Source organism: Gossypium raimondii, chromosome 1 (genome assembly GCF_025698545.1).
Source record: "Gossypium raimondii isolate GPD5lz chromosome 1, ASM2569854v1, whole genome shotgun sequence".
Lineage (NCBI taxonomy): Eukaryota > Viridiplantae > Streptophyta > Magnoliopsida > Malvales > Malvaceae > Gossypium > Gossypium raimondii.
This window is the reverse complement of record NC_068565.1, coordinates 5,400,433-5,415,910: the sequence shown is the minus strand read 5'-3', so window position 1 is coordinate 5,415,910 and position 15,478 is coordinate 5,400,433. Positions and strand designations below refer to the sequence as shown.

The window sequence follows — 15,478 nt, the reverse complement described above, 5'->3', positions numbered from 1 at the left end:
ATTAAAACTCATACTTTATTTTAAAATTATAATCATACTTTTAAATCATAAAATTCTAAAGATAATAATTACAGTTAATTTTATATTTAAATTTAAATAATAAAAATTATATTCAGATTTAATTATAAAAAAATAAAAATATAATTAGATTTTTAATACTTTATTTATTTTTAAATGATAAAATGAACTTTTTGGTGAGTTGGGCTGGCTCGAAAATGGGTCTAGCTTGAACTTTTTCTTTTTGAATCAGGCCAACCCTGCCCAGATGTACTTTGGGCATAATTACGTTTTTGCCTTCCAACATAAAAAAATCATTTTAGCCTTTCATTTTATTTTTAACTTTCTTTAGTCTTTAAATTTTTTTTTTTTGGCCAAATCCCAAAATAGATAGAAAAGTTAACCTTTGTTAACTTTGTTAACTTGGCATCACGTGGATGATATATCAATAGTTAATTAATTTTAAAATATTATAAAAATTATAACTTTTATAACTTTTTTAATTTTAGAATTTTAAAATTTAACTAAATGTTGATGTGTCATCTATATGACAATCAAATGTACCTCACCTTAGCAAAGTTAAAAAAAAGAACTTTCCCATCCATTTGGGGTAATTTGATAAGAAACACAAGTTTAAGGGTTAAAAAGTAAAAATTAAATAAAAGACTAAAATGACATTTTATGAAATTAGAGGGCCAAATAAGTCATTATACATTTTTGGATTCTCTTGTATTTTTAAAATTCATCTATACCATATAAAAGCACTACTTTAAAAAAATGTTTTGAAAATACCATTCATTATTAATTATATTACTAATTTTACATTAAAGTGATAATTTATTAGTATTATTATGTGGTAATAATAATAACCCCAACAATCTTGCGACCAATGACAAAAGTATTATGTTGTAGGCATGAGAGATTGATCTCCTCCCCTGATTAATTAATTTGGTATTATCTTTTGACAAGAATTATCTTTCAATTTCTAACTCATTTAGTCCACCTCGTACAAAACATAAGTACAAATAGTCTCATGCTGGATACTATTTCATTGTTTTCAAACCGATTCGATATCACATGAATTTTAATAAAAACTTTCGAATAGTACATTGATTACTTTGAAAATTTTTGAGATTAAGTGACCAAAAAAAAAACTCATTAATAGTACAGTGATCTTGGGTGTAGTTTGCCCAAAAAAAAAGCCAAAATGTTATAAGTAGGTGGGAGCAGCTTTGCAATAATTCCATTTTCTCATCACTTTAATCCTAGGTCATAGAAATCTGGAAATTCTTCTATTTTACGCTTACCTCTCATCACTTTGCAACCAAATCGAAGTTCCATCATCGACTCCGTTCAGTTTCGCTCACAACCTAGCTGAGTTTTATAAGTAATTATAACTATGTTATGCTGAAATTTTCAGGTTTCAAGGAAAAGAAAGAAGGGCGGATCCTGTCAATACTGAAGCGGATTTTCTCATTAATTCATCTCTTTGTTTGATTGGCAGAGTTGACTTTTGGTCTTATAGATCTGTCTATGACTGGTAGGTTAAAATTCGGAGTTAATGATTGTTTACCGGCTAAAGAAAGAATATTTTCTTCTGATTATTTTGATCTTTTAATTTGGTCACTCTTTTCATTTTCCTCAGAATTATTTGCAATTTAATCAGGCAGATACTGTTTCACGGAAACATGGACCTTTCTCCGTCTGAGGTTTCCAGTCCATTTAAGAATAATGAAGCTGATCAGTCGAAGTATTTGAAGACTGAGTTGATTACAAGTGTTGAACCCCAGTTGGCTGAATCAGGAGCATCTAAATGTTTAGCTTATAACAAACGAATAGGTTTCAAACGTGGATCCATTGTTTCAGAAATAGACAAGCGAAAGGCCACAATGCCTAAGGATCAGCAGTACAGAATGAGGAAGAAGGTAAAGAATATACATGTCTTCCTTTTATCATTCTTCCCATTGTTTATAGCAGAAAGTTAGGATTACATCCTTCAAGTTTAAAAGACAATTCGCAAAACTTAAAATTTTTGAACTGACAATTGAGGTATCTATTCGAAATTCAATTGTATAAAGTTCATCTCTTTTGTTCATGCTGCTTGAATAGAAAAAAAAATCATTTGCAAAAGGCACATACTATGGAGATAAATGAGAAGAAAACTGTCTAGTCATAGTGATTAATATCTATATGCCTGTGCATGTCTCACCTTTCTTCTTAGTGTCTTATGTAAGTAGTATTGAAAACGCTTATCTATAGCTCATCTTTATGGTATATTGTTGAGAATATGGAGGTGTTGCGTTTGAAACAAAGATGTTAATGACTAGTGATCTCGAGGTTAAAATTTTAACTTTGCACAAGATTAAAAGAAGCTTGGCTGTCAAATACATTATTCTTTGATGTTGCTTTTTATTTTGCAGATGGAACTGCAGAAGTTGAAGGATGAGATAAGATGGTACCAAGAGGAGCTTTCACAGCTGCGTGCCAAACAGCAACTTCCAGCCCAAGATCTAGATAAGGTAGAATGTTGTTTTTCTCAATCAACCAGCCAGTGGCATGATGATCAAAGTGTTTCTGTGCCGGTAGCAACCATTTGCTTCTGATGAGTTTTAGCGTACAGAGTCACAATCATCTCTTCTCAGTTTTATTATCTTAGAACGATGTAAAAAACTTAGGTATTATTTTGCATATGGTCTTATCTTTGACAGAATTAATGGCATGCATACCAAGATTCCTTTATAATTGTGTCTTACTCTTTCAATATCCTTTTGTACTTTGATCGGTCAAATTTGGAATGCTTATGTCATTGTATGTTCTATCGTCTCAATCAAATAAGAATTTATGTAAACAGTAAAAATGATATTCCATAGATTTAACATGTTGCAGTAGTAGTGGTTTTTATGGGCTTGAACATTGGCTTGGCAGTATACCTGCACTCAATCTTTTGACAAAAAGAATCACCCCCCCCCCCTCCCCCAGCCTTTTCTCTCCCAACAAACTCTTTTATCTCTCGCTCTTTTTTTCCCTGTTAGACCATTTACGACAGTTCTTTAAAATCTTTCTGACTGTATTAGCATTTGCTATTCATTTATTTGGTTCGAGCATGAGTAATCTTGCATGTCTAAATTTTTACACTGCTCAATTACTTGGAAGAAAATAGAATGTTCAATAAAATCATCTTCATTGTCTCAAACCAAATCGACTTTTGTGTAATCTTCTTTTTCTGCTATCATGATTTTTTTTACCTCCCAACGTATTGTTTCAGTCCAGTAGTATCCAAAAGCGTCAACGAATCCAAGATCAGCAGAAGATTAGTTCAAATGATGGAGGTGTGGCTGTCAGTCAGAATCTTACAAATAATAAAGAGAGGACTCCAAATGCAAGAGCTGCTGTCAATGAGCCTGCTACTGAACATCCAGAGAGTGCTCAGAGTGGTTCATGTTCTGCTGAAGTGGCTAAGATCAAGTTGCCTATGTTCCTTACAGAATTTCATACAGAAGTTGCGAGCAATGTAGACCTCTCAGACTTCACAGGCTTAGACGGGGAGCAGAGAAGATTTGGGAGATTCAGTTTCCCATTGTCTCTGATTCCAACTGTTGAGAGAATAAACAGTGTCTACGGTGATATTTCTGCAACAAGTCTAGTAAGTCCCAGTGTTTCTACCACAGTCTATGTTTTATTTTGTGCTGTGATCAGAGATATGGAACATCTACGGCTTGAGGAAGTTACTGAGGACATAATTCTGAAGTGGAGAGATGTGATCAAGGATGCTTTACGCCTTGGTTTCAATGTGGCATTTGCCATGGAGCATTTGAAGAAAGTTGTCTTTGCTTACATTGGTCAACGAGGGTGCAAATTGCTTCATTACATTGATTCAAAGATCTCAACATTAGAAGCTGAGGTGAATGACTGGAAGAAGAAACGCACTGAGATATATGAGGAGTCCAAGATGTGTGTCAATGCTGCTGAGAACTTCATTGGAGTACCTGTCAGCACAGGTTTATTTCCTTAGTCTTCTTCCAATAGAATTATGCATTGCTGAAAATGAGATACCATTCTCGACACTTATACTGCGGAAAAATCCGATCATATGAAACTGGTATACCATTTTAGTTGATATCTTGCTCCTTCAAAAGATTGACATAATCTTTCTGTATGGTATTCTTATTTGTTCGAGTAATACTCGCCATTGTTATCCACTTTATACCTTAAATTTTAGGGCTCACCCAAATAAGATCGCTTGGATTTTCCCCCAATCTTATGCTGTATCAGCATCGAAATTGCCACTTTTATTTATATCTGTTTGATGATATGCAACTCCAACACTCCAATGAGCTTCACCAAAAGGCTTTCTTTATCAGCGATTGACGCTCAAACTACCCACCTAAACATCGTTGGTGGTGGCTCAAATATTGGGGCGTTGTTCCCTTATGGTTTGTTAATTTGGTTTGAGGCACATTGAGCAAAATCGAATGCACAAGCAGTGAAGAAAGCTGAAAACAATTGGACTGGCTTGAGAATTAAGACTGGGAACCGGATGCAAGGATGATGGGAAAAAGTCCTAAAAAGGATTGAGAGATCTACCATGTAGTTTGTGTCGATATCACAACAATCTACATAGTCTCTGTACTACTGTCACATTTTGCAGCTGATAGAAACTTACTCACTTGGAATCTTTATTTTCTTCAAATTATCCTTATGTGACACATCTGGTCTACGTAGATACTCATACCGGATGTATCCTACTTTTTTCTTAATTCGGGTACCGTAGACAGGGATTTTTTTATGATATTTTATTTGGATTCATATACTGATTGTTACCTCAAATGGTTGTCTTGAAATTCATAAGCATGTCTCAGAATTGTATAGCAAAAGAAAAGGTTCTATAAGCTTACAAACCTGCTCAAACAAAAACCATTGAAGTTGTAGCATTACACATTTGTTAAATCCTGAATTATCTATCGTTATATTCAAATTAAATATTTTTACTCAATATAACACAGACATTTAGCATTCTCCGTCCAACAATAATAGTGTTCAAATCAATTTCTAAGTAGATTCTTATAAGAATGATTGAAATAGGTGACAAGTTATTGTGGCGACAATCTTGAAGGAAAGAAGCAAGAAAACCAAGGAAATACAAGCCTTGTTGTTTCCGAACATTGTTTCATATATGAATGAGATGGTCTTAGCTTAAACATCATTGGTCTCTGTGTTTTGCTGGCTACAAAATCAAAATTAAAGAGTTTTATCTGGTGAGCATGGAGGGTTATTCATCAGATGGGTCCAGTTCATTTTTCACTTCAAAGAAACCAGTTGATGGTCAATGGATGGAGCTGGTTGGTTTCGTGGAGGACAAAGCTGAGATCTCTGCTATAAATGGTGGACTCGCTCAGTCTTTAACAGATCAAGACCAGTTGAATCAATTAGGAACATCCGAAGGTTCGTACCAAACGAAATCTGAAGGTGGAAGGCCTAAACTTAGTTTAGCTCAGAAAAGAGAAAACAAAAAACTAAGTGATTACAGGTATAGGCAAAAGCGCAAGGTAAACATATAAAACATAACAAAGTTTGTCAAATTTTATGTTACTCTAAAATAACTTTAAGGATTGCCATGGTCAGCTGGAGATGTGTCTTCTTTGACGCTAACATGTCTTAGTGCAGATAACAGCAGATGAACTGTCAGCGGAGAACAAGCATTTGAAAGAGGAAAATGAAGGGCTGATTGCTGAGAATAGACTGTTAAAATCAAAACTGGAATTGCTGCTCTCCTATGGTGATTCTAAAGCTGAAGCAGAACCTAGTTCAGGTTCAGGCAAGCCAATGGAGCAAAAGGCTAAACAAGATTACAGCAATTTAGGAGCAAGAAGAGCTCAAGCCACTGATGGTCACAGGGTAATTTGTGTTGGAACTAAGAATGGAAGATGAATGAATTTAGCAGTTTCTTGAGCTTGAAGGCTCGATACTTGCTGAACAAACAAACAGAATCAGGCTTGAAGAACAAAAGAAAGCAAAGAACTAAGAGAGAATTTGATGAAGAATTCTGATAATTTTCATTAACATTGAAAGATGGCATAATGCCAATACATATACAAGCTTTTCAGCTAGTCAAAATGAAAACATGGTCACCTAATCATCACCTAACTCCACTAATAACATTGAAACTTGTTAAAAACATAACTTGTACACTTTGTAAAGCTGATTTATCAGCTCAAACATCACCTAATTACATCAAGTATATCACCAACTTAGTTCAAATCTAACTAACCAGCAAAACATTAACTTGAAGTAACAAAATCAGCAGCATTGGCTTCAACTGCAGCCTGCATGGTTCGGGCAGCTTATTCTGCTTCTTGATGCTGCATGTGCTGCATGGAGGCCAACTTCAACAATTTGATATATAATTCATGGAGTTTTTGCAATTTTGTGACATAGTTGCAGGCTTTGAATATGTTTCCACTGATCTGAACTTTGTTATTGGCAGGCTATGAGAGAACAAATAAGTGAAAGTACCAAAATTCTTAAGGATCTGATCCCTGCTTGCAATAAGGTATGCTAATGGATACGAATATTTTCATTACTTATGGCACAATATAAGCCACTTTTGGATTCAGGTTCAGGGGGCGCTTTTGCTTGATGAGATTTTTAGTTACATTCAATCACTGCAACGTGAGAGCGAGGTGTGGATCCTTCTGTTTATGTTTATTTGTTGAGGGGAGTTCGGACAGGAGAAGTCTTTAAAGTATTATTTGTCCTGAGTTGGAGCCTTCAAATAGGTCAGTATTGTCTCCTGGTCGAACAGGGATTTTGTCTTCCGACTCTGTTGAGAGCCTGAGCTTGAGGCGGGGTATTCAAAATAGGAGGTCCACATTTGATCAGGTCGTGCCTAATGCTCGGGCCACCTACTGAAGGGATGTGAGTGTGTTGTGCCCGGTAAGGTTTCAATTCTTGACCTATATAGGATATAGATCATTTGAGGGAAAAGATGGTACAAATTAGGGGTTCAAACTCTATCTAGCACGAGGTGCGTACATCCTCTCATTACGTGGCCCGTCAATTACTCACGACCAATCCAACAAGGCATTCTCATTCCACATGCTCCGACTCAACTCGAGTACAATACCGGCCCATTAAGGGCCGATCAGCTCTAAATAGACAATATTTTGAAGATTTCTCTGGAAAGAAACTGGACTCCCTTAACATTTATATTAACATAACTGTATATATTTTACATTTATATATACCTACTTATGTTGCAGTTGCAGTTCTTGTCATTGGAGCTTGCCGCAATCAATCCCAGAACGAACCCCGCCATTGAAGCATTTCCTCTTAAAGACGTAAGTATTTATTCAATCCAAAACTCATGTACAATTTCCTCTGTGTTTGGTTTACAATTCAATGTTTGGTAATGTTTTCAGTTCATGGATGTGGACATGAATGAGTTTCAAAACCTGCTACAGATGATCCTGGTTAATGTGGATCTCAACCCGACAAAACCTGAAGTAGCAACATGCTGTAACGATGAAATTCCCATTAGCGACCTACTTACGAAAATCGAAGCCGAGGAAGAGAGCAAGGGGAAGTTTTCAGACTTCGATGGCTTAGATGGAGATCGCATAAAGCACGGGAAATATAGTTTCCCACACTCTCTGATCCCTACCCTCGAGACAATCATTGATGCTTGTGGCGATATTTCTGCAACAAGTAAGATGAACCCGAGCATCACCGAGATGGTATACATAATGTTCTGCGCTAGTGTCAAAGAGATGAACGATCTTCGACTCGAGGAAATCACCGAGGATAGGATATTGAAGTGGAGGGACGCAATCAAGGACGCTTTACGTATCAGTTTCAAGGTGGATTTCGCCATGGAACATTTGAAGAAAATCGCTTGCGCTTACATCGGTCAAATCGAACGTCAGAAGCTGAAGGATCTAGCTATGAGGATATCCAGGTTAGAGGATGATCTGAACTTTAGGAAACAAGAGCTTGCAAAGGCATATAAACAGTCCAAGGTTTACATTGATGTTGCAGACAATTTTAATGGCAAGCTTGTTAGCTGGGGTATGTTTCAGTCGTGTGCATAATTTAAAACATCCACACGAACTATCCAAACTCGGAAATTCAATTTTCTTACAACATAATAACACAAACACGATATGAATACACGAACTACGAACAGGATACACGATAAGCCTGGAATCATCCTTTCATCTTCGGTCCAACTTCGAAATTGGAAAAACATATGGCCATGCAGCGCCTGTTACTATTCTCAAGGAAAGAAAAGGCTTTCCTTTTGCCATCTTCATTTCCAAGCTCAACATTTGAGAAACATAACAGGAAACAACTTCTCTTCCTGTTCTTATTATCATTCTTTTCAGACATCGAGCCGTGGTCAACGGTGGGGTCAAGGGCCGGAACTTCCGGAACAGCTTCGAGTTCCTTAGGGGGCACGGTGACACTGTCTTTGACGTTTGTATTTTCAGTGTATCCCATGATCATCACTTACCATCAAAATTGTTTCAGGTTTGTTACCAATTGGCAGAATGGATAAGAGCTTAAATATATATATATTTAGTGTCTCCATAGTATTTTTATTTCAACTCTTCAAATGGAATCTCAAAATAGGAGTAGATTTTTTAAAAAATAATAATCTGATTTTCCTATTTAGTTGAAGCTATTATCAAATGCATTTACATCATTGCTTACTGAAAATTGTAGAACTTGCTTAATAAAAATTATTGCATGGACCATCTAGAAACATAGACAAAAGTTTATGTATAAGTTTCTTTATGGTCCAATCACAATTGCAGAATTATTCATACATTTACATAATCTTATACAATTTCAAGATTGCTTTCAAGGGCTTACTTTTAATTACTTATACCATAACTTAGCATCGAAGGATAAAAAATAATAGGTAAACTATATAAATGGTCTCTAAATTATTGTTTTCGTTCTATTTTGGTCATTGAATTATTAAAATTTTTAATTTAGTCACTTAACTTTTCGAAATCAAATATTTTGATCACTCTCCCGTTAGTTGTCGTTAGATGAGCGACGGAAAGTTGATCTGGGGTTTTTTTTTATTCTAATAACAAATTTAACCATTCAATGTTTAGACATTCTATTGCTCTGATCCTATATATAAAATATTCAACAAATTAAGCCCTCAATGTTTACAAAATTTGTCCATTTTAGTTCAAATTCTAAAAAAATTCAATAAATTTAGCCCTCAAAAATTACAAAATTTATGCAATTTAGTTTTAACTCTAAAAATTTCACAAAACAATCTTAAAAAAGAGATTATTTTTAGCCCTTTTAGCTCACCCTTTGATAATGGGTATAAAAACAATGAAAATCTATCAACCGTGAATGAGTCGCGTTTGGTAGCAAGATTTGAGTTTATTGATTGGATTATTTTGACAGTTAAAAAGGAGAAGAAAAGATTGATTATTGCAATTAGATTTGGTTATTGGTGTAATGGATGACAAATGCGTATAAATATTAAAGGTTAAACTTGTTAAATATTTTATATTTAAGATCAAATTGATAGAATATCTAAATATTAGAGAGCTAAATTTGTTATTAGACCAATAAAGAAACCCATATATCAATTTCCCATCACTCATCTAATAGCAGCTAATGGGGAGAGTCAGTAAAATATTTGATTTCGAAAAAAAATTAATAGTTCAATGACTGAAATAGGATGAAGTCAATAGTTCAGATACCATTTTTGTACTTTACCCAAAACAATAAAATACCACAAAAAATCACTCACAATTCGTTTATTACACTACCATAGCTAGAGCTAAAAGAACAGAAAAATGTTTATTACAATAAAACTATACTATCGATAGAACAACACACGATTCTATACACCATGATACAATATTTATTTATTTTACAAACATTGTAAGTTCTTTTATTTGTAATTTATGCTACCAAAGGGCAGTTCATGAATGGTGACATCACTTTGGAATTTTGGGAGGGGCGTCTTCAAGCTCAGAACCGATTTGGAAATTGGAACAACACATCACCATCCCAACTTTGGTTTCCCCACTGTTCAAAAACTGCAAGGCCTTCGCCTTTTCTTCCTCGTTCTCGAACTGCATGTTAGAGCAACACAAGAATATACACCTTCTGTTCTTCTTCTTGTTGTTCTTGTTCTTTGACTGCACAACTAGGGCAGCCTCAGGAGGGGGCTCGACGGCGGCAGAAACAGCTATGTAATCAGCAGTGGTCTTGCTGGTCTCGGTGTTACTGGCCATTGCTTAGTTTGCTTTAAAATTTTCAATGTGCAAAACAATGGACAAACATAAGCATATATAAAGAGCAAAGTCCCAAGGAAAAGTCAATTGTTGTTTAGATTACGCTAGTAGGCAATGAAAACACGAATTGTTCAAGGTTTTTCTAGGTAATTATTCCATGATTTTTAATGTTTTTCTTCAAGGTTTTTCACTTTGTTCTATGGGCAGTGGCACAAGGGGTTATTAATACTGGAAAATACACCTGGAGTTTTAAAGGATCATTGGATTAGGTAGGACCCTTGTATTCTCCATGGAGAACAAATTAAAAAGACTAATACAATGAGACTTAGACCAATCTATTGAATCATTGGCATTCAATGACCAATTTTAACAAATCTTTTCAATGCAAAACTATGTCCAAAGTTAAATAATAATTTGGGCCAAGCCAAACCAACCTGAACTTAGAAAAGCTTTATACTAAACCCATCCATACAGGCCACGCTTATTGAGTAAACCAGACCAGTGGACATGTCACTAATCACTATCAAAGGTATGATGCATGGAATTGCAAGGTCTAAGAGCAACTATGAACAAAAGAAATATCATTCAAAGAGATCAATCAGTTCATGGCACTCATAGAAATTTACCCAACACCATCAATATTATGAACCTGCTAAACATCCAACAAAATTTATTGTGCTACATGATGCAAACAAATGAATCTGTTATAACTTATAAGTTGCCCAACATATTCAATAGCAATTCTTTAGTAGCCAATAACCATAAGTCTAGGCATATTATCTTTATCTACAACAATGCCTAAAAGCTACAATGGTCTCTGAATTCATATTAGAACAAAGATTTAAGATTGGTAGTTCCCACCAGGCATGTTTCCTCCACCAACATTTGGAGGATAGTTATTCTGGTGATATTGAGCATTGGGTGTAGCACCTTGGTAAGGTGTGTTTCCATAGTTAGGACCAGGACCAGGTTGGAAGTTCTGCGCATTTCCAGGAGCGTTTCCATAGTTGGGGCCAGTTTGGAAGTTTGGAGCATTTCCAGGCATGTTACCGGACCATCCTTGATTCGGTGTCATTCCTCCCATATTGTTGGGTGGCATCCTTCCCATGTTGTTGGGTGGCATCCCTCCCATGTTCTGGGGAGGCATCCCTCCCATGTTCTGGGGAGGCATCCCTCCCATGTTGCGGGGTGGCATCCCTCCCATGTTGTTGGGAGGCATCCCAGCAGTCTTTGGAGCGACATTCTGCATGCCCTGATTTTGAGGAGGCATCTGACTATCTCGAGTATTCATGTTCTCCCTTCTCCTCTCATAGTTCCTTGATCTATCATAATTGCGTGGCCTGTCATTGCGCCTATTTCTCTCATTTGCTCTAGCATTATTTCTCACCCATTCCTCATGGTATTTTGGGTCATAAGGCACAGCTTGCCCATTAATGAAAGGTTCCCCTGAAAATCAATAACGTACGTTTCTAGTATTAATAGCTCAAAACAAAGAGACACCAAATAAAGAAATATTCAAGATTAAAAATGAACATTTACCTCCATAATCCTTGTTCTTCACATCTAGATAGGAATCTGGAAGAACCCACCGAACTCCAGGAAGTTCTGAGGAAAAAATTAAAAATTATGAGACATAGGTAACAAATAGCATTGGAGTGGCAAAAAAATAAGAAAAGAGGTCATGCACCTTTGATCTTATATGAGACCTCTTCAGACACCAAAGCACCAAATGCATAGTAATGTCTGGTTGAAACTGAGTATATCTTCATTCTTGCTTCGTCCTCACTGCATATAAACACAAGAAATAAAAAATAATTATAATACATCCCTTGTTCTGGAGGAATAAAAACAAGCAAGTAATTGTAAAAAACATCACTACAAACAAGGAAATCCCAGCACTTAAATAATACAACAATTATCACATGGATAAATGGAGCTTTTGCTACAACTAATAGTATAACATGTTGAATGAATATAGACCAGATCTAAAATCCCTTGTAGAACAAGCATTGCATACTTGCAATGCAAAGAAAGAAAAAAGTTGTTTCAATGACCATAGTCAATATGCAGAGATTCTTCTATCCAATTACATCGTAATCCACATACTCAATGGCTACAATGACAAAAGAATTATGTATCACAGTTCCATATCAAGGATGAATAAATTTATTTCAAAGACTGGAGTTAATATGCAGATACTCTCCTATCTGAGTTACCATACTCATCTTGTGCTAACAATAAAAGAAGTGTAGGAATGACACAAGTATCTACTCGTGCGAAAATAAAAATAACATCCGAACTACAAACAGTAGAACATTGAATTCAACATATTATTTTTCTTTCCATTTCTAGAACTCAAATAAACAATAACACTTAAGATCAATGATAAAGCAATAAACCCGGACTAACATCGAACCAACAACCTTTATTCCAACACTCACAGTACATTCATATTTCCCATGAAAAAAGAAATCGTGAAACATAACAATCAAACTATATATAGTCGCCACTTTCCTCAACATCCATTAGCAGACAAGAAAAAACATGAAAAATAAGGCTTAGTATCCTCAAAAGTTGCTACCATGTAAAATAAAGCAATAAAAGCCAGAGTTGATTGTAAATGAATGTAATAAAATTACAACTTCAATGCCATATAAACAAAACAAAACAAAAAATCAGTACTTTCATTGTTGCTGATTCCAAAAAAATTAAACTGCATATAGCTTAATATTTAAAAAACAACCAAAAAGAAACTCATTGTAAATTAGCAAAAAAATAGCCGAAAAAGAATACCTGCCCACTACTTGAGCTAGGGTTTTGATATAACTATCAATAATATCATCCCTAGTAGCATCCTCTTTAGGCGGCTCCATCACAACAAGCCAATGCTCAAAATCACATCCGTCGAGCAAGATGGTCTCTTTCGGGGGCCGGTTCGAGTAGTTAGGATTGGGATCATTGAGGGAGGACCTGGCTGCTCGAGTCGAGAACGATTTAACAGCTGGGGAAAGTGAGCCTCGAAGGAGTGAGTAGTAAGGCGGGGCACGAAGGCGACGGAGGAAGGAGAGGGAAGGGGGTGGCGATGGGGTGATAAGAGTTTTGGTGGAGGAAGCGGCGGAGGAGGAGGAGGAAAAGGAAGAGAAAGAGCGGGAGGAAGGGAAGAGTAAGGAAGAAAGGGCTTTGGGTTTCGAGAGGAGAGCGCGAGAGAGGGCTTGGGTCGCCATTAGTGGAGGCAGCGAAGTGATTAGACGGTTCACGAAAATGCTACGAGGGTTTTGAAGGGTTTAGTTGGAATTACAAAACCTGCAGAGAAGAGGTACAAATTCCTCTGTTAAAGCTTTAAAGATTTTATGATAATAAATATTAAATATATTATACTAATAAATACTAATAAATATATATATATATATATATATATTCTGTAAACAAAATTTACACATAAGCTTTTAAATTCCAGTTGTTTCGCAGTTTCAAGGCAGCTCGCATGTTTTACTATGACTTTAGTTTGCCAAAGTAAGGAACTCGTCACTTTGTGATAGTATGTGTTCATTTGGAGTAGCTCGCCATATGTAGAAGATTCGTCAATTTTGATGAGTTCGCAATTTGATAAGCTTATAGTCTTTGTGAGCTTGCATCTTTAGGTGAGCTCGCATGGATGACCTCTTCCCAACACTCCTTCTTAGCCTTCGTGTTGCAAATAGTAATTTTATTTATTAACTTTTCAAACCTCAACTTATTGAGTAGTTTGGTCAGGATATCTACAAATTAATCTTCCGAACTGCAATAGACTAAAGTCACTTTCTTTACTTCTCTTACAAAGTAGTATTTGATTTTAAAATGTTTTATCTTTCAATGAAAGACTAGATTCTTCGCATTTGCTATGATTAGTTGGTTGTCACAAAAAAATTGAGTTGTTTCAACCTGCTCACGATTCAAATAAAATAAAATTCTTCTCAACCACATCGCTAGGTTGACTGTTGTTATTACAGCTACATACTCAGCTTCAGCTGTGGATTGAGTAACTGTTGATTGCTTCTTCAAATTTCATGAGAATACCCCAGATCCAAGCGAAAAGAAATATTCAGAGATACTTCGCATGTCATCCACTGATCAAGTCCAGTCACTGTCAGTGTACCTAATAAGTTTCAAGAAGTTCACCATTGCGAACCAGACACCAAAAGCAGTTGTTCCTTTGATGTATCTCAGCACCCTTGTCAAAGAACAAGGGCTTAATTGATTGCTTAAATTTAATTGAGGATTCAGTTGAGTGCTTAAACTCGATTAAGGTCTCAATTGAGTGCTATTTTTAACTGATGGCCCAATTGGTTATTGAATGTTTTCAAGGAGTTTTTTTATATAATAAACCTAAAATTAAAATGCATAAAAGTATTAAAATAAAACTTTGATTGAATGATAAATTTAAAATTTTATTAACTCAGTCTGCATGAGTTCAAATTTCATCTCATGCATATTTTTAATGATCTTTTTAAACTAAAAGACTAAAGTACCCTCAAAATAATATATTTATTTTAATAGCAAAAGGGCATTAAAGTAATTTTCTAATTAAATTAGAACACCAACTCAATAAAAATGTTTTATTTTTAATGATAAAGATGATGAATCCATAAAAATGGTTTTATTTAAAATAGTAGGAGGAGAGTAAATTTAAAAATATAAAATATTTTAATATTCAGCATTTAATATTATTAAACAACATATTTATATGAAACACTTATTTTTTAGAGTGAAAGATAAAATCTTAATTAAAGATAATACCAAATATGTTAAAATCCATCGATTAACACTAATTTTTTTTCCAAAAACACTTGATTAAAAATAAGTAAGGTAAGGTTTTGTGTGGCACATTACATTAAGCACACCTTTCCCAAATATATCTGTTAAGCATAATCTTCAAACCAAAAACATTTAAGAAACTATTTCGTTAAATCAAAGGAAACCATAAAAAAAATGATAGCTTGGTTTGATAAACATAACTTCAAAAAAATCAAGATTAGGGTTCTATAAGTTAAAATTGGATGACCCAACTTGGGATTAATTGTGTTGTTCCATTAAAACATAGCCCCCCAAAATGGAATTTCTTAGTTTATATAGCCAATTGTTTTAGTTTTCTCCCAACTACCTTTTTTAGCTGTCAAGAGTAGGGAAGATAGGGTAAGGCCACCAACATACCTCTTATGGGTTTGGGTAGC

At 35.1% G+C, this 15,478-nt stretch overlaps 3 protein-coding genes across 5 annotated transcripts; 2 read left to right on the top strand and 1 right to left on the bottom strand.

Annotated features, from left to right (window-relative positions):
* Nucleotides 1-1,241: 1,241 nt before the first annotated feature.
* On the top strand, nucleotides 1,242-4,824 carry LOC105778401 (uncharacterized). 2 transcript variants are annotated; one of them, XM_052630620.1, is made up of 4 exons: nucleotides 1,242-1,537; nucleotides 1,664-1,922; nucleotides 2,418-2,516; nucleotides 3,263-4,824. In XM_052630620.1, the coding sequence occupies exons 2-4, from the start codon at nucleotides 1,686-1,688 to the stop codon at nucleotides 4,007-4,009; spliced, it is 1,083 nt and encodes a 360-aa protein (XP_052486580.1). In that variant the 5' UTR covers nucleotides 1,242-1,537; nucleotides 1,664-1,685; the 3' UTR covers nucleotides 4,010-4,824. The 2 variants fall into 2 exon arrangements, with proteins under 2 accessions (XP_052486580.1, XP_012457559.1); XM_012602105.2 differs by having other exon boundaries at nucleotides 1,643-1,922.
* Nucleotides 4,825-6,254: 1,430 nt separating this feature from the next.
* On the top strand, nucleotides 6,255-8,476 carry LOC105778368 (uncharacterized). The gene is made up of 4 exons (XM_012602055.2): nucleotides 6,255-6,547; nucleotides 6,612-6,677; nucleotides 7,257-7,334; nucleotides 7,416-8,476. Exons 1-4 carry the CDS (start codon nucleotides 6,485-6,487, stop codon nucleotides 8,082-8,084), a joined length of 876 nt encoding a protein of 291 aa, XP_012457509.2. The 5' UTR covers nucleotides 6,255-6,484; the 3' UTR covers nucleotides 8,085-8,476.
* Nucleotides 8,477-10,954: 2,478 nt separating this feature from the next.
* On the bottom strand, nucleotides 10,955-13,723 carry LOC105778344 (multiple organellar RNA editing factor 8, chloroplastic/mitochondrial). 2 transcript variants are annotated; one of them, XM_052630611.1, is made up of 5 exons: nucleotides 13,705-13,723; nucleotides 13,062-13,571; nucleotides 11,956-12,053; nucleotides 11,808-11,873; nucleotides 10,955-11,714 (listed from the first exon to the last, which is right to left on the bottom strand). In XM_052630611.1, exons 2-5 carry the CDS (start codon nucleotides 13,490-13,492, stop codon nucleotides 11,110-11,112), a joined length of 1,200 nt encoding a protein of 399 aa, XP_052486571.1. In that variant the 5' UTR covers nucleotides 13,493-13,571; nucleotides 13,705-13,723; the 3' UTR covers nucleotides 10,955-11,109. The 2 variants fall into 2 exon arrangements, with proteins under 2 accessions (XP_052486571.1, XP_012457484.1); XM_012602030.2 differs by lacking the exon at nucleotides 13,705-13,723 and having other exon boundaries at nucleotides 13,062-13,608.
* Nucleotides 13,724-15,478: the final 1,755 nt, after the last annotated feature.

Bases quoted from the DNA above. Each gene is read 5' to 3' on its own strand.
- LOC105778401 (XM_052630620.1), top strand. From the start codon at position 1,686: ATGGACCTTTCTCCGTCTGAGGTTTCCAGTCCATTTAAGAATAATGAA. The intron at 1,923-2,417 runs GTAAAGAATATA...TTTATTTTGCAG, and splicing joins AGTACAGAATGAGGAAGAAG to ATGGAACTGCAGAAGTTGAA. The intron at 2,517-3,262 runs GTAGAATGTTGT...GTATTGTTTCAG, and splicing joins CAGCCCAAGATCTAGATAAG to TCCAGTAGTATCCAAAAGCG.
- LOC105778368 (XM_012602055.2), top strand. From the start codon at position 6,485: ATGAGAGAACAAATAAGTGAAAGTACCAAAATTCTTAAGGATCTGATC. The intron at 6,548-6,611 runs GTATGCTAATGG...TTTTGGATTCAG, and splicing joins TGATCCCTGCTTGCAATAAG to GTTCAGGGGGCGCTTTTGCT. The intron at 7,335-7,415 runs GTAAGTATTTAT...TAATGTTTTCAG, and splicing joins AAGCATTTCCTCTTAAAGAC to TTCATGGATGTGGACATGAA.
- LOC105778344 (XM_052630611.1), bottom strand. From the start codon at position 13,492: ATGGCGACCCAAGCCCTCTCTCGCGCTCTCCTCTCGAAACCCAAAGCC. The intron at 11,874-11,955 runs GTGCATGACCTC...TTTTTTCCTCAG, and splicing joins GGTCTCATATAAGATCAAAG to AACTTCCTGGAGTTCGGTGG. The intron at 11,715-11,807 runs GTAAATGTTCAT...ATTGATTTTCAG, and splicing joins GAAGAACAAGGATTATGGAG to GGGAACCTTTCATTAATGGG.